The following is a 27,349-nucleotide window of genomic DNA, read 5'->3' as shown; positions in this document are numbered from 1 at the left end:
AATATTGAATGACTTGCATAAAGATTTTAAGAACCTATGATAGGTGATACATAAAAAAAATGTTCTTCTACGACGCTAATGTTAAGGGTTTTTTAGAAAAATAAATATATTTTTTTCATGATTTATTATGATATATTTTTTTTATTAGAAAATATTTTTCTTAATTTATTTTTTTCCATTTAAAATTATTAGAGATTTATAATCTTTTCTATATTAAGAATTATAAAAATTATGAAAACAAGAATGAATAAAATCAAATATTTTTGAGTCTGGTGTTTTTAATCTTTAAGATTTTTAACATGTAACAAATCTATATAGAGACATGAATAAATAAAATCAAATATTTTAAGCCTGGTTTTTTTTTTATCTTTAAGAATTTAACATGCAACAAATCTCTTCATCATTTGTTTTCTTCAGCATAAAAATACACCATGTTCTAATATTTTTACACTTACACTATCAAATTGTACATCAAACAAAATCAAACTTATATTTTTCCTTGAAAGATGGCCGAGTTTAATACTGGACATGCATTACTTGAGAGAGTCAAGGCCATGCTTCAAAGAAGAATACCCTGCAGAGAGCAAACTTCTGCAGGTGAAAGAAAAGAAGCTCAAGCTGGCAAAGTCGCCAAAACATTGAAAACCTTTCTGGACACTGAAATGCTGTATTGGCCTTCATTCGTTCCATTATTTTGGTGAGATATTGTTACGTTATCACCTACCTTGACACCTTTATCCTTCACAAAACTAAGCCACTGCCCAGTGATAACAGGTTTAGGATGTCCTCCAGCACGACAGGACAGCTTAAAGTTCCACAGCTTCCCTAGAGTGTCGATTGCTTGGAACTCAATTTCTCTTACACCTTCAGGCATTGGGAAAAAGCGTAGACAACTTGCAGGAACGCTCAGTCTTTCCTCTATGTCAGTCCGAGACAAACTTTTTGAGATGACCTTAGTTGATGGTTCCTTAATTGATGGTTCCTTAATTGATGGTTCCGCTGTTGTGTCTGAAAGAGAATAATGCGGTAATAAGTAGACAAGTTATGCCAAATTTCAGGAAGTTAAACTAGAATTGGAAGTTGAAAAATGCATGATGGAACATTTTTTTAAAAAAATTAAGATATTCCTTACCATGACATTACCTGAAAAATGCCTATTTTAAATAAATAAAAATATATTTTTAACCATTCATTTTCCACCAATGAAAAAGAAAAAAGAAAGAAAGAAAGAGAAGCCAGTAGACTTTAACATCACATTGATATTAGGACTTTCATTTCGTTGTGATAAGAACAGAAGTTCTGCACTAGATCAATTCATGTACAGCAGGAAGATGGAAACAGCACAAACAAGAATTCTAGGAGAACGGCCAAAACTTGCATATAGTGAATGCTGAAACAATAAACTCAGAATGGCATTGAGTACCCATGGATTAGGTTTTATCATATCCATTCCCGACCCATATCATACAATAGTAAAAAATTTAGATATTCATACCTTATCCATTGAGTATTGAGTTTCGAGCATCCAGATGAATATCTATTATTTAAGTATAAATTATTGCTCAACATAAAATCACTGTGCGTGTAATATGTCAATGTTAAAATATCTAAATATTATATTGTATTAAGAAAATATAAATGTTCTACATGTATATCTATATGCTACAACTATATATATCTCGGGTTAGGTTTATGTTAGGTTTGAATTGAATTTACTAATCGGACAAGGTAACTATCTAAAAACAACTCAAAAAAAATTAATAAAAAAAAAGAAGAAGAAGAAAAAGTAAGGTTGTTCTACTCATTCTAATTCTAATCAGATAAGATAACTATCTAAAAAGAAAAAAAAAAAAAAGCAAACAAAAAAGAAAAGAAAAAGAAAAGAAGAAAAGAAGAAGAAGAAGAAGAAGAAGTAAGCCAATTCTACTCATTCAGTCAGGACGGTTGATATCCATCAGGATCGAATCAAATTGCCATCCCTGCAAGAAACTAAGGTTAGGGGTCTCAAAACAATAGGATCTTCAATCAAACATACCGGTCTACACAACAACTAGGTGAGGAAATTTTTCAAACTATCCGAACTGTCTTGATGGAAAAGGATCGAAGCCTAATCCCCTGCACTTTCAAAAGCGTATGGAAGCTCCCAGAAGTACAAGCTTAGCAGATCAGGCATGGGAGTGCTCTCCTCTTCATTGTTCCTTTGGTTTCCTCTCTGGATGTCCTTCATCCTGGCGGTTGTGTTTTGCTTTTTTTGCTACTGTTTCTGTTCTGCCCTGTTGCAGAGGTCCTGTTTTCGATTTACAATATAATTTCTCTTCTTCCTTAATTGTTGCTGTTTGGTTGTTCCTTGGGGCATACCCTTCGTAATTTTGTACAGAACTCTTCTCTTTTCTTATATACAAATTAACATTTCAAAAAAAAAAAAAAAACATCATGAATGATTTATTTACAAAAAAAATCTCGCCATACAATCTCACCATATAAAAGCCTTTTTTATAATCCTTGTAGGAAAAGAAAGCAATACCCAGTTAACTAAAATTATGATAAGATATACGGTCACAAAGTAGCTAGGAAATCCAGTTATCAAGAATTCCTATATAGAGAAAGCAAACAAAAATCATTAGGATTTTATTTTATCATTTCAAAAGCTTGTGTATTTAATGGATAGATATTGTGTTTTCTATTCGTTGATTATTTTGTTATCAACCTTACAATATATAGCTCTATGTTGATGAATTTTTCTGGTCCATTGAGTTCTATGTTGATGGATTTCTCCAGAGCAATTGATATCTTGCATGAGAGAGGTGATTGTAAAAATTTAAAAAGGCATACATAGACAAGCATACATATTGGAAGATTTTTCTAAAGCAGTGTGATGATCACATTATATAGTGATCATACGAAGTTTAGGTGGTACTGATAAAGAAATGTGAGAAAATAAGAGGGAAAACAAAGAAAGAAGAGGAGAGAAAAAGGGAAGGTTGCAAAGATTATTTTGCCTTTAGCTGGAAAAAATGAGCCCAAAAGATAAATTGCATTTCATTCTCATATGGCTTTTTACTATGCAACCTGTGTTTTTCTAAAATCTCATGCATGATACAAAACAAAATGCTTTGAGCAATTCTAAGCTTGAACATGCATAATATTACAGGAATCGGAAATCAACATATGCATGAGGAAATTTTCATGTATGTCATGGGCATGGTGATATCATGGTTGTAAAACCCAATATAGCCTGGAGGGTTGACCCGGAAAACTTGCGACGTTGAAGCCTGATCCGGATCAGGTTGCTAGTTAAACCGGCCAAGTTTTTGACCCAGAAAAACCCATTTGACCCAACAAGGTTAACTATAAGAAAAAAATTGTAGAAATAAATTGAAAAAAAAAAAAAAAACAAAGAAAAAGACAAGGTTAATCCTCACTCTTACAACCTCTAGACTTTGATCATACATTACATAAACCATACTATCATGCTTTTCCGTATATTTTTGGTCCGTGAAAAGGAAATTTAGCAAACCCATAAAAAGACACTCCTCTTTTGTAACCCCGGGATAAATTAAAAATAATAAATATAATAGAAATTATAGTGTGATGAAAATAAAACAAACAAGTGAAAAGAATAAATTGGAGAAAAGAGATTAAGAAAGTAAAAGAAGAAAAGTTCATAGCTGAAAATGTGCATATTTCCAGAACTAGAAACGGTGTAGCTGTTTTAAGAAACGGCTAGACCAATTTAATAAAATGATTAGATTGTTTCTCAAAATATTTACTGTTTTGGCTATTTTCCCTAGTATAACCCAACGGTGTGCAAGAAGAGAGAAAATAACATTTTCATTTCTTCCTTCCTTTCACCTTGAAAGGCTAGAAAGTAAGCTTTAGGGGTGAAAAGATAGGATTTTGAAAGATAAAAAAACACATCCATACTAGAAATTAAGAAAGATAAAAGAAAGGGAAAATTATGATATAATGAGAGAGAGAGAGAGAGAGAGAGAAGAGGAAAAGGAGAGAAGACTTGGAAAATGAATTTATTAGAAATTGAGTTTCTAGGATCCCTGTAGGATGTAATAGGAGTGAAAACATGTTGAAATAACAAAGAAATTTTGATGCGTAGGGAAGCCATAGGGGTCGTCCATAAAGAGAACAAAAGGGGGGAAATTTTGCATTTATGATATTGTCCATTAATTGTATTATAACTGTATGTATGATCACGTGAATAATGATTTTGATTGAGTTGAGTTAATGAAATGATAGAATATTGAATAATTGAATGGTTGGGCCTAGAAGGATGAAATTACAAATTGTTAGAGAAAACTATAAATTTTATGAAATTGTGTAAAATTAATAAGAGTTGAAGGAATCAAGAATTTGTTTGTAATTAATGATTAGAGCGTATTGATGAAAAACCTAAATATAATAGAATTATAATGAATGGTACGCAAAATAAGAAGTATGTTGTTATACAATAATAAAACTTCATTGAAAAACATGTCGATGCAGGGGAGACCGTTAGGGTGATTCGGAGAGCTGGTGGATCCGCTTATAGTTAAAATGCAGCAAAGGACTCTGTACCTTATGGTACTTTTCCTTATAATTTTCTCGAAAATCTTACTAGTGAATTAGTTATCCATGAAAATGTGTAGTGATATTGATAGTGAATATGGAAAGAAAGATATGTAAGTTGAGAGAATTGTTTAGTATTTATTAAAGAATACCGGATTATTAGCTTCCGAATAGGAATGCTATAATGATTGACATTCAAGGTGGGTTTGTTGGAGAAACTGGTATTAGTGAGAAATACCAAATTATTGTTTTTCGAATGTGAAAGCAGGATCAATTGGCAATTAAGATGGATATGTTGAGATAATGAGTACTTAAGAGAGAATATTGAATTGTTGGCTTCGATAAGGAAATGTTGAAACAATTATGTGAGTTATAATATTACAAGATTTGTTTAGGGTTGATTAAATTTATGTAAAGAAAAAATTTGATGGTAATAAAGAATGAATTAAAATATTGTCTAGATAAAAAGTTGATTATTTCATTTAAGTGTTGAATAAGATATTAACTTGTGACTTGGTAAAATTTATTGACTTTGTTATAGGTAACTCGGAGGCTCGCTAGGAGTAATCATCAGTTGTTGCTTTTAAGTAGATTTAGAAAATTATGGATTATTAGTTGTAAATCAAACTTATGGATTGTAATTTTGGATCCTCTATTTTGAAATGTAATTTACATATCTTTAGATAAAACTAACAATTATCATCCACTAATTGAGGTGATATAATGTATTTGTAATTTAAAACCTATATACGCTAAAGTCTTGCATGATTATTATATTTGTCATACTAATTTGAGCAATAACTATATATATGTACTTAATCAAGTGTTTGTTGATGTGGAGTTTATTGTAAATGTTTTGATGTTCTAATTATTATAATGGATGTGAAATTAATAAAGGTCTTAGTGACATGAATTGATGAGAACAAATTATGGAATGATGGATACGACGAGATGAGATCCAGGATGAATGAATCGAAAAAGGGGTGATGAGTTTGTGGTGTTTGTGATTATAAAGTGTTATCTTATATGATATGATTTTGATGTCGACACTTGGGATGACCAAATACAAAGGAGACTCTGTTGAAATTTCGATAGAATCTTAATGAGTTAGAAATATGGATAACTTCAGATTTATCTGATCAACTGATTGAACTGTTAAATAAACCGGTCAACCGTTTCATCGACCAATAAAAAAAATTACATTGTTTACAGACTTAATATAAAGGAATTTGTACCCAAATAATGGGGATGTTACATCTTTAATCAAGAAGTCAATGTTTGATAGCAAAGAACCCTTCAAATTGTAAAATTCGCACATGTTTCTAGAAAAAGAGTCGCACAAATATATATAGAATTATTATCAACAATAAAAGAAGAAAAAAATCAATGGAATATTTGTGTGAAAGTTGAATAGGAATCTCTTTGGTTAATCAACCTAATGAAATACTGGAATGATCAGATAAACAAATGACTTTTATTTGGACAAATCATGAACTAACAGGAAACCAGGCCAGGAAGTGGTTGCATTCAAATATGAAAATTCTCTTGAGTAACCCAAATAAGCTGCAAACAACTGTGAAGACTGCTCGATAGCTTCTATAACATTTCTAGTACTGCAAGAACTCAACATGGGGTTCAATTTGAGAATCTAAGTCAGCATCCAAAATTACTGGATTTGATGTGAAAAGCTTCCACGGAAGGTGATGCATTATGCTGTTTTTGACAAGGAGTTGGAGTTTAGGGTCGAGGTTGTCTTCTACAATGCAATGGAGGATTTGAGGCCACTTTCCAATTAATTATACTATGCAGGATGCAGCTGCCCCAATTTTGTAAGATTTAATAGTATGCGGCTGCCCCAAGTACTGGATTTGGTTTAAAATGCAAATAGTATTGCCATCAAAAGGAATAGTATGCGTTGTGCAAAACCCAAGCAAAACAAATAGTATTGCCACCGATAGGAATAGTATGTGTTGTGCAAAACCCAGGCAAACCAAATAGTAACACAAATAAAAGGGACACGAAATATAACATTGTTCAGCAAAGCCTATTCCACAAGACTTCACTATCAAAATAGAGAGTACACTCACTAATCAAACACTACACAAATACCTCACCACCCAAAACCCGGTTAGATCCAAGCAATCTCCACTACACAACTACTAGGCCTTGTAAACTACTAGTGTAAAACTAGATGAGAGGGCAACCCTTTCACAAAACCCCCCATGTGGCGCACCAAAGAATTCTACTATCAGGATTGTGGTTGCCACTACACACCATAAATATTGGAGGCACACATAAACTAGCCACAACACATTCTATTTATACTAGCAATTAAGTCCTTGTTTCATTAGAAAACATACTTCAAGTCCAACTTTAACAAGAAAAGTCCTTATCCTAAAGAAAATACATCAACACATTGCATTCTTGTTTAGGACACCACACCATGCAATTACCAATCTATCCTAAACCAATTCACCAATTTAAGCCACAACTCAAGAGTAAGATATGAGTTTAGCACAAAGTTTATGACATTACTGATAACAAGGTACATAATTAAAACCCATCAGACGAACTGTTTCCATGCAATTAGACAAATTACATGTTATACTTGCATAATGTTTGGCTGAAAATCAATATCATAGCTTGATCAACGTGTCTGGTGGGAATTTTGGTAGACCATCCAGGTCTTAGAAGGTATTAAGAGTCATTGATGCATACTTAAAAAGATAATGTTGTCATAGTTCTTGCAATATATACTTATTACTTATATTTTATACCTCTATAACATAAGTAGATTGGTTGAAAAAAACAGAACGTGAAGAACTCAGCTACGATTATCATCCTTTCTAAAGTTGGGTACATAGGTCACTGAAGGTTCTCTATTGTTTTCTGGCTTTCAGTTTGACAATGACTTCTAGCAGGCAAGGGGTACTAGTTTTTATTTTGTCCATAGGGCTGAGTTTGAGAATTTTGATTTGGGAGATTTACGCTTCTGATGGCTGGTATTTGTGGCTAACCGCTAACCTTTCGGGGCAGATGGTGCAATTAGGTGTTCAATAGCATGTTGCCTCTAGTATGAATGCAAAACGATTTGGTTCAGAATAGCATTCAGTAAAATACTCCACAGCCAATTCATTTCAACACATGCACAGTTGAAAACATTACCTATGTTAGGACGTGGCTCACAAACATGGTTTACAGGATCATGACTATTCAAAGAGTGCTCCTTATTCCCGGTATGCATTTGTTCTTCCGGGATTCTATCACCAAGACCCACAACTTCACCAATCAATATCATAGATCCAGAGTCCTCTTCCATCTTGTCATCACCACGAAACGTTGCTGTCCAGAAAGGCAACCAGAATAAGGTAAATAAACAGCCCTTAACTTTTAAGATAGGATATCCACATGTATCTAAAAGAACATCAAGTTGTGCACCATTTCACGGAATTAGAATCAAATTCAACAGGGAAATGATGACATAGAACCTCTCGAACCAAGATCAAGCACACATCTTCCTTAAATTCACTAGAAGGAGCAGTTACTGCAAATCAAGATCTGCTATAAACTCATCAAAATCTCTCATCTAACTTCCTAGCCCAGACAACTTGCCATCTAAGACTACAAAAATCATGCAACCCCCAGGACTTAATAAAAAAAAAAACCTCTTATGAATTAGTTCATAAACATCGCTGGTATAACGAAAAGTCTACGATTAAGACCATGGTTTTTTCATAGATTGATGGTATAACGAAAAGGCTGCGAGAAATTACCTGGCGTGCTGTTCTGAGGATCCGACATGTCGGCAGTCTCCGATTCCTATCAGCTGGTTCTCAAAGTGATTCCATAGGTGTAATGATTTTGCCATTCATCTTTCCCGGTTTTAAAAATTATTTAACTGCTTCCAAAGTGATAGGGTGTTTTTGGTATTTTGGTTGGTGGCAGTGGTTTTAAAAGAAATATTTTATAAAAAGTAATTTTAGTTGAGATTGGTTTGAAAATATATATATTTAGTTAAAATTATGGTTGAAATTAAGGTTGAACAAGAAATAATTTAATGTGTTTGGTTAAAAAAATAAATTTTCAAATTGAAGTTATAAAATAATTAAAAAATATTTTAAATTTAAATATTGTAGATTTAACTATTATTATTACATCATGAAATAAATAATATTGATATCAAATGTTTTTATTATTTCATTAAACTATATGCAATATCATCATATACGAAATCTATCCAACAATAACTATATTTTTCATGGTTTCTTAAGAAGGCAACAACAAAAACTGAATTTTTTGTTACGTTATCAAGAGATATCCTTCTAATTTTTTGAATAAAACACAATTAAAATAAAAATAAAAACTGAATTTTTTTTAACTGGGTTGAAACTGGCAAGAACATAATTGGAATTGCGATCAAATTCTACAAATGCTACGTCATCATGCGATATCCTTCTAATTTATGTAGTGTTATTAAATAATATTAAATACTAATTTTTCAAGTAAAACTCAATTTTTTTAAAAAAATTACAATTTCATTATGTACAAAATTCATTCGACAAGAACTACAGTTTTCATGACTTTTTGAGCGTGCAATAAAATTAGGTAAAATATTATTAGGAATAAAATTGAGATTATAGTAGGAATAAATTTAATTCACATTAAACTATTTTTTTTAACAAACAAACAAAAAAATTGGTTATGTTCACGTGAATAGTGCGAGTGAAATCAATTAATTGTACTGATTTTTCAAATAAATAAATAAACTTTTCATGTGAACAGTGCTAGTGAATTAATTCACTCGCACTGGTTTTTTCAAAAAAAAAATTTAAAAAACTATTCACTTTAGTGAACAGTGCTACATTGGTGTTTTTTCTAGATGAGAAGCAGCTTCTCAGAAACCTGCGGTGCCATGTGGGTCCTACCCACTGAAAGCAATTTTATTTTGGTTACCAAATGTTTTATTAACGTGGCTGCGGATGAACCTCACCCGTAGCCATGTTACTAAATGAGTACTCCAATGAATCGGTTCAAACAAATCTAAAACCGAGTTAAGAAACCATATATATATAAATATTAAACTTTTTTTCTGCCACTATAGTTTAATCAAACCCGGCCCCCTTCTCTATAATATAATTTTTTATTTTTCAATTGTTTTTTTTAAATATTTTTTTATTTAAAAATATATTAAAATAAATTTTTATCTATTTTTTTTAAATTTTTATATTAATATATCAAAATAATAATCAAATAGTTTATAACAAAATTTTTTTTATTTTTTTTAAAAAAAACCACATTAACTTCATAATACCATAGAGGTTTCAATCACGATACAACCATACTTTAAAAAATTAATTTAAATAATTTTTTATATTCTCGAATTATTTTAATATCTTAATATTAAAAATAAAATTTTAAAAAATAAAAAATATATATTATTTTAATAATTTTTTAACTAAAATGCAGTTTTAAAAGATATGCTGAAACTAAAGCCTGTTTGTTTTATGAAAAGTGGATTTTTAAAAATTATTTTCCAAACATTCCTGTGTTTGTTTGTCATTAGAAAAATTTATTAATAAAAAATACTTTACAGGAAAAAAAAAATTAGTTTGGTTTTCAGGAAAAGTGTTTTTTCTTTTATTTTGGGTAAAAAACACTTCTCAGAAATTATAAAAAAATATAAAAATATCATATTATTTGTTGATTATATCAAATTTGGTCTTTAAACTTTTAATTGCTTTATATTTTATTTTGAATATTTCTTTTTAGTTTCATCCCTTAGAACTTGATTTAATTTTATTTTTATATTAACTTTAATCCTCATTTTTATGATTATTATTTACTTTTCTCTTGTTATTTTTTAATTGAAATGTTTTTATCTATCAAGTTTGGTCCTCATTATTTAGATTATTATTTATTTTATTTGAAATAATTTATGAAATTGTAATTATTATTATTTTAATTTTATTATATTTTAATTTTTTTTATATGTCAAATTTGATTTTGTTTAGAGAATCTCTTTTAAATAACAAATATTTTTATTTGTTATGCATTTAAATTTTGAAGAGTTGTTTTTTATTCATTTATATATTTTTTTAATCTTTTCTATAGACTATCTTTATTTTTTAAAAATATAAAACTTTTTTTTCAGATAATATTTCTAATACGTGCAATATTGAATAATATGTTTTCTCCTTTTATTTTATTCAATCACTTTAATTTTGTGTCTTGATTTATATTATTGCTAGAATGAATAAAAAAAATTATCTTAATAAATAAATTTAGCAAACACAATTATATAAATGTCTCGTCCTACAAGATTAAATATTGTTTTTTCTAATTATTTTTTTTAAATTAATGCTTTTCTTATTTTTTTATTTATAAGTAGATTAATATCCCTTTTCTCTTTCATTTTGTTTAAAAATCATATTTTAAATGAAATGTATTTTTTTTATCATTAATTTAAATTCCGAAGAGTTTTTTTTATTGATATATATATATATTTTTTGCTTTTGTATAAATAAATTTTTTTTTTGAATTTTTTTTTCTTTTTAGATAATATTTATAATACGTGCAACCTTGAAAAAATATTTTTTTTTTCTTTTCATTTTATTCAATCAATTTAATTTGTGTCTTTATTTCTATTATAATTTGATTGAATAAAAAAATTATTTTAATAAAAAAATTTATCAAATATAACCACGTAAATATCTCGTTTTGCGAGATTAAATATATTGATCTATATCTTTTTTTTATTTATTAATATAGATAGTTTTTGATTTATTTGATTATATATATAATTTTTTTTATTTTTACTGAAACTTTTTTTAATTTTAAAAAACATATTGAAAAAACTTGTGGATATAGTTTTTTTTTTTTTTTTTGAAGTCTAATCCGCAAATATCTAGCATATGCCTTGCGTGACAAAGCAGCAATCATAAACACCACACATTATATGTGTAGTCACCGCTCTGTGACAACATGACCAAAAGTTCTCTGATCAACAGGCGTGCGTCCCCCCCTCGTCGTCTTGTTATTATTCTTTCAATTTTCAATCGGTAAAGGCAGTCTTTTTTTTTAACGTTTTTGCTTTTACGCGTCATTCACTGTGTCTGTCTTCTTGTATTCTGCTTTCTTTATATTATTGTTTTAATTATAAATATTCAAAATAATTTATATATATCTCCATTAATTTTTTAAAATATTAAAATTAATAATTATATAAACTTTTAATTACTCTAAAATTTATAAAAGTCAAACTAATAATTTTTTAAAAATAAATCCAAAACCTCACTAATTAAACTATTTTCCACGACCAACTTTTTCTTTCTGTTTTGTTTATTATTTTAATTTCGGGCTGGTTAAAGTCCAGTCTTTTTTTATTCATTGACTTCCTTTCTTGTAAGTGTCCTCCACAGTCCACTGTGTTAGTCTTCTTGCACTATTTTTTTTCTTCATAAGGGACATGAATTGCTCGACTCTTTCTTTTTGTTTTGATTATTTTTTCAAAATTTGGTCCGTGAAAGGCCAGTCCTTTTTTGACTTTGAAGGGCTCGTAAAATTTTCTATGGTTACGCGTTCTTTCTCAGCTCTTTCCTTCTGTATTATTTATACTTGGGTGGTAAAAGTTGAGCCTTCATAATAAACTGGGTCGGCATTGCTCCTAACATTCCAAAAGTTTAGGTTACTAAGGGAGGAGAAAAGAAGACATGGAGAGCGTTGCATCTGGTTCTTTCCTTTCCATTTCAAATAAGATTCAGATTCTCCAATAAAGAAAAATATGATGATGTCTTGGCTGTTTTCTGCTTTCCTGTTGGCGATGGATCTAGCTACCTCAATACGTTTTTGGCAACGACGGGCTATATATTATCCAAATAATACACACACACACACAGAGTTTTGACAATTTTTGTTATATCTATCTTATATCCATTTATTGTTGATTTCTGATGATGCAGAAACTGTAGACGATACTTTAATCGTCAATGGTAAAAGCAGCTCCCAAGAAAAAACAGAAATTAGCGGTAAATTCTCCGTTTATGTAATTTACTTTTAAGAAAATCAGCTACACACACATTTGCCAAATAATTTTTATTAGCGCTAAATTCAATTGTCTAACAAAAAGCATAACGGGCATTACTACTCTCTAAAACAGCGACTTATTCCTGGAGCCACAGCCCTGAAAGAGATCACGCTGCCGCAACTAGGATTCAAAAACACTACAGAGGTTTTCGGACCAGACGAATCCTAGCAGTCAGTAAAGCTGCCGCAACTAGGATTCAAAAACACTACAGAGGTTTTCGGACCAGACGAAACCTAGCAGACAGTATAATTGCGGCTGAGGTGCTATGGTTTGTGTCTTGTATATATGATCCATGTTTTCATGTGATTGTTCTGTGAGATGCGAGCTCTTTTATTCACTTGCAGTGTGAACTTTTTGTAGGCGAACGACCCTGTCTCAAACCCATAAAGGGGGTAAATATTTTTCAATAGAAGTAAGCATCGATAGTGTAAAACATATCGAGTCACTCATGAAATGGGCAGGAACAAGACTTGAGAAGGTACTTGATTTGCTCTCCACTGCTTAAAAATGGAGTCTGGTTGTACTTACAATATACTTTTCTTGAGCTTCCAGTATGGTAAACATCTATCCAGAGATCAACTGGCCCTACTACATTGTTGGGAAACTGTAAGCCAACATGCAAACTTCTATGTTTCAATACATTTATATATTCAGCACTGTACGTGTTATTCTCAATTCGTCAATTTAATCCTTGTGTTAATTAAACCTCGCACTTATTAAATTATTGTATCAAATAAGATTAATTGATCCACTACTTTACAGATTAACTCTATGTTTTTTTTTCCTTACAGATTGATCCACGACGTCGTTATTCTTGGAATTCACATTTTTTTTATCTGATCTGGGGCGATCAATGTTTCTTAGGGAGGTAAAATGCATCATAAAAACCAGAAATATATTTATGCATTAAAATTAAGTGATATAAATAAATTAATTTACCTTCTTTCAATACTATAATCTCAAGCTTGAATTTTTATCTAGAAGTTCCATTCATTTGAGATTTTGCTTCTTGTAGTTGGAAGTTTTGACTCAAATAAAATTCGTGCTCTAAAGAGATCAGGAAAATCATTATTCACTACTGGAAAGCCAACCTCTGTTGAACTAAGAATGGATACGAAATCATCAACCCAGGTTTTTTTTTTCTTCTCTTTTTTGGATAAGTTATGTATATTTTAAAAAATGTATGAGAAGACTCGTTATTGAGCCTATAATTGTAATTAAATAACAACGAAAAAAAGGAGATAAAATTTGAAAGATTAAAAAAATTAAAATGTAAAATATTTGTAATTTAATATAATATTTATAAATTAAAAAAATCATAGAGAGTGAAATTAAAAAAACTCATAGGAGGCAAACCCAAAACACCAAAAACAAAAAACAAAAAGTTAAAAATAAGAAAACATAAGCTTAAAAAATGAGAAGAAAAAATTTGGCAAACTCAAAATTAACAAACCTCCTAAATTTGGTTTAATTTTTTAAGACCAGTCACTTAAGAAATCCTGAACTTGGGTTCAATAAAAAAAATTTAACTCTCAACAAATTTAAATTTAATTTTGAAGAGTAAAATAATATATATATATATATATATATATATATATATATATATATATAACAACTAAAAAAATAAGGATAAAAATAGACATGAAAAAAAACAAGAAGATGAAACTTAAAAAAAAAAAATGATTCCAAACGAAATAAATTGTAATTAAAAGAATTAAGACAAAAATTTAAAGATTAAGAAATTATAAGGGGTGAAATTGAAAATCATTTGAAATATAATATATTATTTATAGATTAAAAATTAGTAGCAGGTGAAAAAAAATATAGAGGGCTAATTAACCCAATAGAATCAAACTAAAAAAAAACATAACAAAAGTTTTTTTTATAAAAAAAAGATGAAAAAAATAAGAAAACATCAAAATATATAATATATATATATATATATATATATATATATTATATATATATATATATATATATATATATATATATATATAAAACCAAGCAAACCCAACAAATATCTTAAACATGATCTAATCTCTAAAAGTAACATCTCATGAAAGTTTTTACCTAGATTTAATCAAGAAGTACTCTAGTTCTCAACTAGTTTAATTTTGAAGGATGAGATCAATAAAAAAAACTAATAATAAAAAATTGCAAAAAAGAATGAAAATAAAATTTGATAGAAAAATACTTAAGGAGGATATAATTTAATGAAAAAAATATAAAAAAGATCACAAATAAAATAAATAGCTATTAAAGTAATAAGAACTAGATTTTAAAGACTAAACAAATCATAGGAGTTGAAAATGAAAAAAAAAAACATATGTAAAAACCAAGGAACTCAAGCAAACATTCTAAACCTGGTCAAATTTTAAAAAATCACAACCTGTGAAATCTTAGGTCCGGGTCCAATCAAAAAAATTTATTATGAGCCAATTTAAAAATAAAAAATTTTAAAAACTTGTCAAAGCAAAAACAATCAACAATCAAAAGAATATTGATTAAATTTAATGAAAAAAAAAAAAACAAAGTAGGGTGAAATCATAAAACAAACCAATCTAAAAAATGATCCCAAATAAAAACTTTTCAATGCAGAAAAATTAGCAATAAAAAAAAACATAGATTAAATTTGATAAGAAAAAAAAACAAAGGAGGGTGAAATTGCAAAACAAAGTCAATTTAAAAATGACTCGAAACAAAAAAATAACAATCAAAAGAATGAAAACTAAATTTATTATCATTTTTTTGTGTGATTGGAAGGCACCTCCGCCGCCGTAAACAGTAGTTTGTTGTTGCACGAAAGTAAATTGTTTTTAATGATTATGTTTTAAAATATTTTTTGTTCAGAAATAAATTAAAAATATATTTTTGATATTAAAATATAAAAATAAAAAAATAATTCTAAACAAAAAAAATAAAATAAAAATTGAATTTTTTTTAAAATATAAAAACAAAAATAAATCATAGTTAGACCGGACCGTGATGTTAAAGATAAGTGATGACAAGCGATGATATATAGGTAGTGTTTGGAAACGCTGTTGAAACCGTATTTTTAAAAAAATTCAAAAGTTTTTTGTTGTTAAAATTTAATGTGGTTTGTAGTTTTTGAATTGTTTTGATGTACTGATGTTAAAAATAATTTTTAAAAAATAAAAAATATTATTAATATATATTTTAATATAAAAAATTATCTGAAAAACAACCGAATGGTGGTAACGTCGGCTTGCACCGGAGATTAGGATGATAAGGCTAGGAAACTTGGCAGGATGGCAGCCCAACCGAGGCTGCACAAGACAGCCTCTGCTGCGCGTCCATATAGATATATAAAATTCCTGCACCATCACCCTCCTTGTCGCACTACGCTTTACTCTAGCATTGTGTAAAGGTGCTTTTGCTAGGATACTTTTTATTTACTTTCATTTATTGTTCTTGTGTTGGCTTTGCAGCATTGGATATCTGAGCTTACGAAGGCTTGGACCACCTGGGAAGGAGCCTTGCAACGTTGGCTGGAAGTTGTGAGTTCATACATTCTTGTGGAAAACCTTAATTATTCTACTAAAGTTAACTGTTTTAATTCCATGGAATGTACCCTTTCTTTCCTTGTGTTTTCACGATTAAATTAAATTGATATGGCTAAATCAACTTATAGGAAGCACAAAAAGCTTCGAGCCCGTTTGGCATTGCTGCCAAACCGGCGTTTTGTAAAAATTTTAAATTTTTTTTTACTAAAATTGAGTGACGGTTGTACTTTCTGAATCGTTTTGATGTGCTGATGTCAAAAATAATTTTTAAAAAATGAAAAAACATCATTTGCATGCTTTTCGGTACGAAAAGCTATTTGAAAAGCAACTGCTACCACACTGCCAAACACGCTATTCTTCTTTCAACCTCATGAAATTTAAATTTATAAGTAAAATCATGGAGGTTTTGGTTAACACCATTTATCAAACAATGTTATTTTACAGATTGATCCACGCCATCGGGTTGGACGCAATTTAAGCTTTTACTTTCAGAAGTGGATGACTGTCGGGAGTGGCCAACCTTTCTTCTACTGGTAATTAACAAGTGTTTATTAAACCTGTGCATAAATGCCTTCGTTTCTCGTTCTTCTTCTACGCTTCAAATTTCCCTTTGGAATTGGAGGTTGGACGTTGGCGATGGAAAAACAGAAGAGCATCCGGAATGCTCAAGGGAAAAGCTGCGTCACGAACGCAATACATATCTTGAACTAGTATGTCTTATTTACCCTCTCCTGAAGAATTATATATACTCCATCCCCTTGCCTGCAAAAACCCTGTTCTCATGCCTATCCAATTCATATATATTGATATGCTTTGTTAGGCCTATATAGTTGTTATTTTCAGCATGTAGCGTTTCTACATGCTTGCATGAAAAGAGCATACTGGGATGAAATGGACAAAGGCACGTCAGATCTTAGGATTGGTTTTTTTTTTCCCTTACAACTAGGAGGTGCCAATGGGAGCCTCTCAAATCTCGAAATGATCCCTCGGATTTAGTGATTTTTTCTTACAAGTCTTAATATTCTATATATAACGTCCATTTTGAATAGAAACAAAGGCTATATTGTAGTCCATATTCTACGACTACTGTGTATATTTATTTGAATGTGTAAACAATTTTGGCATTTCAATATATTCTTCCATTAGAGAGATCTTAGCACAAACCTGAACAAAAAAGAAAAAAGAAAAAAACCTTTGTTTTTGTCCCAATTAGCTTCTCTGAAAGGATTCAAAGCCTTTTTTAGGATACAAAACTCTAATGAATAAGAGCTCGAAACAACGACCCTGGTCTAGATAATCCAAACCTAAAACTAGGTTTCTCGAAGATGTCAAGTGCACATGAATTTATGATTTAGTTTCGAGATTTAGCAGACCTTGATAATGATTCCATTTGTATTGGATCTCTATACCGTTGTCGGGGCTTTTCTTTTGGCATTAACGTTAACATGCTCAATCAATGTGTTGGTGCATTCGCCAGGTAAGCAAATCGAAGGTAGTTGAATCCATTATGTCCCTTGTGCTCAGGAGTGTGAGCAACACCGAGAAAGATATAAATAACAATCAACGAGAGCATGGCCGGGCAGATGGATTCAATCAACAGGTTAAAACTACCATCTCGAAATTGTTTTTTAACATTAAATTTGGCATTCCCAATTAACGTGTTGGTGCATTCACCAGGCAAGCAGTTCGGAGGTAGTTGAACCCCCTGCGCCCTTGTTACTCAGGAGTGAGAGCGACACCAAGAAATATATAAATAACAATCAACGAGAACCTGACCGGGCAGATGGATTTGATCAACAGGTTAAAACTATATATCATCTTGAATTGTTTTTTACCATTAACATTGGCATGCCCAATTAACGTATTGATGCATTCACCAGGCAAGCAACTCGGAGGCAGTTGAATCTCCTGCGTCCTTCGTGCTCAGGAGACACAGATCCAGCACAATAATAAGAGTTGAAGACGATATAAATAACAATCAACGACCTCACAACGGACCGGCAGATGGATTCAATCTAAAGGTCAAAATCTACCATCTCAATATTGCTTCATATAGCTATGTATATTACAATTAAAGCAAATACAAATCTTGATTTTTAGTAATCAAATAATACCCTCCCGGAGCAGGATCTATGGAGAAGAATCTTCTATACTATGAACCTTCTGTTTGAGATTGCAACTGCAGTTCTTGATTACTTGTCTTCTCAGCAGCGTCAACCCCGGTATGCGCTAAGTGGTATGATACTGTCAATCACTGTCATGGCCATCACCTTGATTCAGCTTGCTTACATCGGTGGAAAGGAAGGGGTTAGTTTGCTGTGGAATGGCTGGATACCTTGGTTTTATCATCCAGCTCCATCTAACAAGCCTTTTGGAAATCTTGTACAAGTTGGGGAATTGTTTTTCTCCGTCTCTCAATGTGTTTCTGCAATAATTGCCTACCATTATTTGTCTCGAGACCAAAACAATCCCGCTCAATTTTGTATTTATCCTGTAGCCTTTGCTTTTGGTTCGTCGTGTCTCAGTTTTAGACGACGCGAGCCATGAGTTTCATCCTAGTTAAGGTTTCGAAGAAAAGCTAATAATGTGGACATTTGTATGCGTTGTGATTTTTCTTTCTTCTGTTTTCTATTTCGTTCCGAGGTCCTAGACTGTAATAGAGAGGTTGATGTAAAATGACAATTTCGGCCTTCCCATTCATGACCTGGAGGGAGAAGAAGGCCCGTGTAGTGTGCATTCCTTATTTACGTGATGTCTTTCATCTCTGTATTCCATCAAATCTTGACTCACAACACCAATTTTGAGCATAGATTGATAGAAGTACAATTGAGGGTGGCAATCAGGCAACACACCTTTATCTCCGTCAGCTGCTTCTTGATTCATATGTTCAAAAACACCTTCAAAATGGAAAACCAAAACATTTGGCAGAAAATACATTAAAATCATGCAAAGCAAAAACTAAATTATAGCATTTTAAAAAGATACGCTGAAACTACATAAAAAATCATGCAAAACATTTGGTAGAAAATACATAAAAAAATATATTATTTAAATTTTTTTTAATTAAAATGCATTTTAAAAAGATATGTTGAAACTAAAGCCCCATTTGTTTTATGAAAAGTGGATTTTTAAAAGTCACTTTCCAAACTTTCATATTTGTTGGTTTTCAGGAAAGTATTTTTCTTTTATTTTGAGTAGAAAACACTTTTTAGAAATTGTGAAAAATTTAAAAATGTCATATATATTAGTTGTTGATTATATTAAATTTGATCTTCAAACTTCTGATCGCTATATATTTTGTTTTGATTTTTTTTTTAATTTCATCACTAAAATTTGATTTAATTTAATTTTTTTTTGTTCTTATTTTTATGATTGTTATTTTATTTTTCTCTTATCATTTTTTAAATTGAAATTTTTTATCTATCAAATTTGGTCATTATTCTTTATATTGTTATTTATTTTATTTGAAATAATTTATAAAATTGTAATCATTATTATTTTAATTTTCATCATCTTTCAATTTTTTTTTTATATGTTAGATTTGATTTTATTTAGAGAACATCTTTTAAATAACAAAAATTTTTTTTGGTTATGCATCTAAATTTTGAAGAATAGTTTTTAATTTATCTATAATTTTTTTTTATCTTTTGTATAGAATTTTTAAAAATGTAAAAATTTTCTTTTCAACTAATATTTCTAATATGTGTAACATTGAATAATAATTTTTCTCATTTTATTTTATTAAAATCAATTTAATCTATGTCTCTATTTATATTATCGTTGGAATGAATAAAAAAAATTATCTTAATAAATAAATTTAGCAAACATAACCGTATAAATGTCTCGTCCTACGAGATTAAATATTTTTTTTCTAAATTATTTTTTTTAATGATTTATTTTCTTTGTTTTTTTTATTTATATGTAGATTAATACCCTTTTTTTCTTTCATTTTATTTAGAGATCATATTTTAAATGACATGTATTTTTTTGTCATGCATTTAAATTCTAAAGAGTTTTTTTTATTCATCTATAATTTTTTTTTCTTTTGTATAGATAAACTTTATTTTTGAAAATATTTTTTTTCTTTTTAGATAATATTTATAATATGTGCATTGTGCAACCTTGAATAGTGTTTTTTTATTTTTATTTTATTCAATCAATTTAATTTGTATCTCTATTTCTATTATAATTTGATTGAATAAAAAAATTATTTAAATAAATAAATTTAGCAAACATAACAACATAAACATCCATCATACAAGATTAAATATCTTGATCTACACATGTCTTTCATTTTTTCTAATTTTATGTTTAGTTATTATTTATGGTTTTTTTATGTATTAATATATAGTTCTTGATTTATTTGATTATATATATATATATATATATTACTGAAAAATTTTTAATTTTAAAAATATATTGAAAAAACTTGTGGATATAGTTTTTTTTTTTTTTTTTTTTTTTAAATCTAATCCGCATCAAAACAGTCAAATATTTAGCATATGTCTTGCGTGACAAAGCAGCAATCATAAACACCACGCATTATATGTGTACTCACCGCTCTGTGACCACACGACCAAAAGTTCTCTGATCAACAGGCGTGCGTCCCCCTCGTCGTCTTGTTATTATTCTTTCAATTTTCAATCGGTAAAAAAGCAGTCTTGTTTTACACGTGGTTGCTTTTACTCGTCCTTCACTCTGTCAGTCTTCTTGCATTCTTCTTTCTTTTTATTATTTTTTTAATTGTAAATATCCAAAATAATGTATATGTATGTCAATTAATTTTTTTAAAATACTAAAATTAATAATGCTTTTAATTAATCTAAAATTTATAAAATTTAAATTAATATTTTTTTAAAAAATAAACCCAAAACCTAACTAATTAAACTATATCCAACGACCAACTCTTTTTTTTTTCCGTTTTGTTTATTATTTCAATTTCGGGCTGGTTAAAGTCCAGTCTTTTTTGTTCATCGACTTCCTTTCTTGTAATTGTCCTCCACTGTGTTAGTCTTCTTGCATTATTTTTTTTCTTCATAAGGGACATGAATTGCTCGACTCTTTCCTTTTGTTTTGATTATTTTTTCACTATTTGGTCCGTGAAAGGCCAGTCCTTTTTAGACTTTGAAGGGCTCGTAAAATTTTCCATGGTTACGCGTTCTTTCTCAGCTCCTTCCTTCTGTATTATTTATTTTTGGGTGGTAAGAGTTGAACCTTCATAATAACTGGGTCGGCATTACTCCTAACTTTCCAAGAGTTTAGGTTGCTAAGGGAAGAGAAAAGAAGACATGGAGAGCGTTGCATCTGGTTCTTTCCTTTCCATTCCAAATAAGATTCAGATTCTCGAATAAAGAAAAATATGATGATGTCTTGGCTGTTTTTCTGCTTTCCTGTTGGCGATGGATCTAGCTACCTCAATACGTTTTTGGCAATGAAGGGCTATATATTATCCAAATAATACACACACACACACAGTTTTGACAATTTTTGTTATATCCGCTCATGTCCATTCATTTATTGTTGATTTCTGATGATGCAGAAACTGTAGACGATACTTTAATCGTCAATGGTAAAAGCAGCTACCAAGAAAAAACAGAAATTAGCGGTAAATTCTTCGTTTATGTAATTTACTTTTAAGAAAATCAGCTACACACACATTTGCCAAATAATTTTTATTAGCGCTAAATTCAATTGTCTAACAAAAAGCATAACGGGCATTACTACTCTCTAAAACAGCGACTTATTCCTGGAGTCACGCTGCCGCAACTAGGATTCAAAAACACTACAGAGGTTTTCGGACCAGACGAATCCTAGCAGTCAGTAAAGCTGCCGCAACTAGGATTCAAAAACACTACAGAGGTTTTCGGACCAGACGAATCCTAGCAGTCAGTAAAGCTGCCGCAACTAGGATTCAAAAACACTACAGAGGTTTTCGGACCAGACGAATCCTAGCAGTCAGTAAAGCTGCCGCAATTAGGATTCAAAAACACTACAGAGGTTTTCGGACCAGACGAAACCTAGCAGACAGTATAATTGCGGCTGAGTTACTATGGTTTGTGTCTTGTAGATATGATCTATGTTCTCTTGTGATTGTTATGTGAGATGGGAGTTCTTTTATTCACTTGAAGTGTGAACTTTTTGCAGGCAAACGACCCTGTCTCATACCCCGAATACGGGTAAAGTTGCAGATGTAAACATCGAGAGTGAAAAACATATCGTGTCACTCTTGAAATGGGCAGAAACAAGAGTTGAGAAGGTACTTGATTTGCTTTGTCCACTGTTTAAAAATGGAGTCTGGCTGTACTTACAAAATACTTTTCTTGAGCTTCCAGTATGGTAATCTATCCAGAGATCAACTGGCCCTACTACATTGTTGGGAAACTGTAAGCCAGCATGCAAACTTCTATGTTTCAATTCATCTATATATTCAGCACTGTACGTGTTATTCTCAGTTCGTATTCTTTTTACAGATTGATCCACGACTTCGTTATTCTTGGAATTCACATTTTTTTATCTGATCTGGGGCGATCAATGTTTCTTGGGGAGGTAATTAACATGCATCATAAAAACCAGAAATATATTTATGCATTAAAATTAAGTGATATAAATAAATTAATTTACCTTCTTTCAATACTATAATCTCAAGCTTGAATTTTTATCTGGAAGTTCCATTCATTTGAGATTTTTGTTCTTGTAGTTGGAAGTTTGACTCATATATGACATCATCAACTCAGGTTTTTTTTTCTTCTCTTTTTTGGATAAGTTATGTATATTTAAAAAATTAATGAGAAGACTCGTTATTGAGCCTATAATTGTAATTAAATAACAATGAAAAAAGGAGATGAAATTTGAAAGATTAGGGTTTAAATCAAAAACAAAACCAATTTTAAAAAATGATACAAAATTAACAATAAAAAAACATAGATTAAAATTGATAAAAGGAAAAAAGCAAAGGAAAATAAAATCAAAAAAAACAAAGTCAATTTAAAAAAATGACTCAAAACAAAAAAAAAAAAAATAAACCAAAGAATGATAACTAAATTTAAAATATATAAAAAATTAAGAGTTGAAATTGAAAAGACTCGTCAATTTTATAGATTATTTAAAATTAAAAAAAATAGTAAAAAAAAAACAAAGAGATTAGCTATAAAGAACCAACAAATTAAAGGACTATTCTTTAATTTTTAAGAGGTAAACATGAAAATTTAGATAGAAAGAAAGAAAAAGGAAAAAAAAATGGTTATTAACACCAAATTAACCGTCATTAATAGTGTGACACGGGCTGCCTCATTATGTCGGGAACACTTAAAACTTTAAAAAAAAAATAATTAAAAACAAACAAATAAAATTAATATTAAATTTTTTTAAAAAATAAAAAACAAAAATAAATCATAGTTTAGACCGGACCGTGATGTTAAAGATAAGTGATGACAAGCGATTATATAGTGGTCACGTCGGCTTGCACCGGAGAATAGGATGACAAGGCGAGGAAATTTGTCTGGATGGCAGCCCAACCGAGGCTGCACATGGCAGCCTCTGCTGCGCGTCCATATATATATATATATATATATATAATATATATATATATATATATGTATATATAATTCCTGCACCATCACGGCATCACCCTCCTTGTCGCACTACGCTTTACTCTAGCATTGTGCATGTAAAGGTGCTTTTGCTAGGAGATTTTTTATTTACTTCCATTTATTGTTCTTGTGTTGGCTTTGCAGCATTGGATATCTGAGCTTCCGAAGGGTTGGAAGACCTGGAAAGGAGCCTTGCAACGGTGGCTGGAAGTTGTGAGTTCATACATTCTTGTGGGAAACCTTAATTATTCTACTAAAGTTAACTGTTTTAATTCAATGGCATGTACCCTTTCTTTCCTTGTGTTTTCACGATTAAATTAAATTGATATGGCTAAATCAACTTATAGGAAGCACAAAAAGCTTCTTCTTTCAACCTCATGAAATTTAAATTTATAAGTAAAATCATGGAGGTTTTGGTTAACACCATTTATCAAACAATGTTATTTTACAGATTGATCCACGCCATCGGGTTGGACGCAATTTAAGCTTTTACTTTCAGAAGTGGATGACTGTCGGGAGTGGCCAACCTTTCTTCTACTGGTAATTAACAAGTGTTTATTAAACCTGTGCATAAATGCCTTCGTTTCTCGTTCTTCTTCTACGCTTCAAATTTCCCTTTGGAATTGGAGGTTGGACGTTGGCGATGGAAAAACAGAAGAGCATCCGGAATGCTCAAGGGACAAGCTGCGTCACGAACGCAATACATATCTTGAACTAGTATGTCTTATTTATTCTCCCCTGAAGAATTATACATACTCCATCCCCTTGCCTGCAAAAACCCTGTTCTCATGACGATCCAATTCATATTGATATGCTTGTTAGGCCTATATAGTTGTTATTTTCAGCATGTAGCGTTCCTATGTGTTTGCATGCAAAGAGCATACTGGGATGAAATTGACAAATTAAGGCACGTCAGATCTTAGGTTTCTTTTTTGTTTTTTTTCCTTACAACTAGGAGGTGCCAGGGGGAGCCTCTCAAATCTCGAAATGATCCCTCGGATTTAGTGGTTTTTTCATACAAGTCTTAATATTCTATATATAACGACCATTTTGAATAGAAACAAAGGTTATATTGTAGTCCATATTCTCCGACTTGTGTGTATATTTTTTTGAATGTGTAAACAATTTTGGCATTTCAATATATTCTTCCATTAGAGAGATCTTAGCACAAACCTGAACAAAAAAGAAAACAAAAACCTTTGTTTTTGTCCAAATTAGCTTCTCTGAAAGGATTCAAAGCCTTTTTTAGGATACAAATCTTTAATGAATAAGAGCTCGAAACAACAACCCTGGTCTAGATACTCCAAACCTAAAACAAGGTTTCTCAAAGATGTCAAGTGCACATGAATTTGTGATTTAGTTTCGAGATTTAGCAGACCTTGATAATGATTCCATTTGTATTGGATCTCTATACCGTTGTTGAGGCCTTTTCTTTTAACATTAACGTTAACATGCTCAATCAATGTGTTGGTGCATTCACCAGGCAAGCAAATCGGAGGCAGTTGAATCCCTTATGTCCCTTATGCTCAGGAGTGAGAGCAACATCGAGAGAGAGATAAATAACAATCAACGAGGACATGACCGGGCAGATGGATTCGATCAACAGGTTAAAACTACCATCTCGAAATTTTTTTTTAACATTAAATTTGGCATGCCCAATCAATGAGTTGGTGCATTCACCAGGCAAGCAATTCGGAGGCAGTTAAGTCTCCTGTGTCCTCAATGCCCAGGAGTGAGCGCGACACCGAGGACGATATAAATAACAATCAACGAGAACATGACCACGCAGATGGATTCGATCGACAGGTTAAAACTATCCTCTCGAAATTTTTTTTTAACAGTAAATTTGGCATGCCCAATCAATGAGCTGGTGCATTCACCAGGCAAGCAATTCGGGGGTAGTTATGTCCCCTGCGCCCTTGATGCCATCTAAAGGTCAAAATCACGAGACAGTAGTAGAAATTACAGACGATTTTAAAAACAATCAACCAACACACAACGGGCCGGCAGATGGATTCAATCTAAAGGTCAAAATCTACCATCTCAATAATGCTTCATATAGCTATGTATATTACAATTAAAGCAAATACAAATCTTGATTTTTAGTAATCAAATAATACCCTCCCGGAGCAGGATCTATTGAGAAGCATCTTCTATGCTATGAACCTTCTGTTTGAGATTGCAACTGCGGTTCTTGATTACTTGTCTTCTCAGCAGCGTCAACCCCGGTATGCGCTAAGTGGTATGATACTGTCAATCACCGTCATGGCCATCTCCTTGATTCAGCTTGCTTACACCGTTGGAAAGGAAGGGGTTAGTTCGCAGTGGAAGGGCTGGATACCTTGGCTTTTTGGAAATCCTGTTCAAGTTGTGGAATTGCTTTTATCCGTCTCTCAATGTGTTTTTGCAATAATTGCCTACCATTATTTGTCTCGAGACCAAAACAATCCCACCCAATTTTCTGTTTATCCTATAGCCTTTGCTTTTTGTTTGTTGTGTCTCAGTTTTAGACGACGCGAGCCATGAGTTTCATCCTAGTTAAGGTTTCGGAGAAAAGCTAATACTGTGGACATTTGTATGCGCTGTGATTTTTCTTTCTCGTGTTTTCTATTTCGTTCCAAGGTTTTTGCTTGGTGGTTCGTCCTAGAGTGTAGTAGAGAGGTTTATGTAAAATGACACTTTTGGCCTTCCCATTCATGACCTGGAGGGAGAAGAAGGCCCGTGTAATGTGCATTCCTTATTTACGTGATGTCTTTCATCTCTGTATTCCATTTTGCAATGTCAAATCTTGACTCACAACACCAATTTTTAGCATAGATTGATAAAAGTACAATTGAGGGTGGCAATCAGGTAATATACTTTTATCTCCAGCAGCTGCTTCTTGATTCATATGTTCAAAAACACCTTCAAAATGGGAAACCAAAACATTTGGCAGAAAATACATTAAAATCATGCAAAGCAAACACTAAATTATAGCGTTTGATAGGTGCTTAAAAACAGCCCATGGCCTAGCACGATTGGCCATTGCTACGTAAAGCGCAGGTGTGTTGTTTTAGCATCCTCATTTTATATTTGGGAGATAGAAGACAGTAAAATCTCTTACACCTTAGGATGAATCACCAAGATATCTAGAGAACGAGTGTTCTAACAAATCCTTTTACTCTAACAATGACAGACTGGGAGGAAGAATTATGAGAAGAAGACTTTCTGAATCATGAATTTGATCGGCCAGGTTAGGAAAAGGAACGATTTTGCACAAGAGTTTGTGAAGCACAAGCTATAAAAGGGAGTTCAAAGATGTTGTAGAGAAATAGAGATAGCGGCAAACATTGAAGGCAAAGAGGCAAACGCAATAGAATTAGCATCCCTGTTTATGTTTCCTTCACTTGCTAGAAAAAAAGTAACATGCATATTTTCATACTGTCCACAACAAGGGATTTGACTCCCCAAGAAGTAGGTGACATGCAAAGAAAATAAAATCATTTACTAGGCATAAAAACAAAAGAGAGTACAAGGGATGGTCAGATTGTGATAATCCAAACCCAAAGAGGCATATTGAACAGACAAGTGCTCAAGAATTAGCAGACCACCTG

General features: G+C 31.1%; 4 protein-coding genes across 6 annotated transcripts; 3 read left to right on the top strand and 1 right to left on the bottom strand.

Annotated features, from left to right (window-relative positions):
* Positions 1–383: 383 nt before the first annotated feature.
* Positions 384–8,489, bottom strand: LOC118056315 (uncharacterized). The gene is made up of 3 exons (XM_035068489.2): positions 8,334–8,489; positions 7,726–7,902; positions 384–1,008 (listed from the first exon to the last, which is right to left on the bottom strand). The coding sequence occupies exons 1-3, from the start codon at positions 8,359–8,361 to the stop codon at positions 614–616; spliced, it is 600 nt and encodes a 199-aa protein (XP_034924380.1). The 5' UTR covers positions 8,362–8,489; the 3' UTR covers positions 384–613.
* A 3,530-nt stretch (positions 8,490–12,019) lies between these two features.
* LOC118056314 (uncharacterized) lies at positions 12,020–26,505 on the top strand. Of its 2 annotated transcripts, none has more exons than XM_035068488.2 (14): positions 12,020–12,288; positions 12,519–12,584; positions 12,716–12,911; positions 13,004–13,121; positions 13,196–13,249; positions 13,435–13,511; positions 22,865–22,901; positions 23,901–23,969; positions 24,208–24,296; positions 24,386–24,473; positions 25,240–25,362; positions 25,440–25,562; positions 25,640–25,783; positions 25,890–26,505. In XM_035068488.2, exons 1-14 carry the CDS (start codon positions 12,270–12,272, stop codon positions 26,280–26,282), a joined length of 1,596 nt encoding a protein of 531 aa, XP_034924379.1. In that variant the 5' UTR covers positions 12,020–12,269; the 3' UTR covers positions 26,283–26,505. The 2 variants fall into 2 exon arrangements, with proteins under 2 accessions (XP_034924379.1, XP_073260982.1); XM_073404881.1 differs by having other exon boundaries at positions 12,023–12,288; positions 25,440–25,530; positions 25,749–25,783.
* Positions 13,531–18,932, top strand: LOC140954627 (uncharacterized). Of its 2 annotated transcripts, XM_073404882.1 has the most exons (8): positions 13,531–13,774; positions 16,093–16,161; positions 16,612–16,700; positions 16,790–16,877; positions 17,645–17,767; positions 17,845–17,967; positions 18,048–18,188; positions 18,295–18,932. In XM_073404882.1, the coding sequence occupies exons 1-8, from the start codon at positions 13,751–13,753 to the stop codon at positions 18,712–18,714; spliced, it is 1,077 nt and encodes a 358-aa protein (XP_073260983.1). In that variant the 5' UTR covers positions 13,531–13,750; the 3' UTR covers positions 18,715–18,932. The 2 variants fall into 2 exon arrangements, with proteins under 2 accessions (XP_073260983.1, XP_073260984.1); XM_073404883.1 differs by lacking the exon at positions 17,845–17,967 and having other exon boundaries at positions 13,548–13,774.
* Positions 21,053–22,713, top strand: LOC140954628 (uncharacterized). Its single transcript, XM_073404884.1, has 5 exons — positions 21,053–21,474; positions 21,707–21,772; positions 21,904–22,219; positions 22,312–22,423; positions 22,500–22,713. Exons 1-5 carry the CDS (start codon positions 21,456–21,458, stop codon positions 22,683–22,685), a joined length of 699 nt encoding a protein of 232 aa, XP_073260985.1. The 5' UTR covers positions 21,053–21,455; the 3' UTR covers positions 22,686–22,713.
* Positions 26,506–27,349: the final 844 nt, after the last annotated feature.

This window comes from Populus alba, chromosome 15 (genome assembly GCF_005239225.2).
Source record: "Populus alba chromosome 15, ASM523922v2, whole genome shotgun sequence".
NCBI lineage: Eukaryota > Viridiplantae > Streptophyta > Magnoliopsida > Malpighiales > Salicaceae > Populus > Populus alba.
This window is presented reverse-complemented; position numbering and strand designations above follow the sequence as displayed.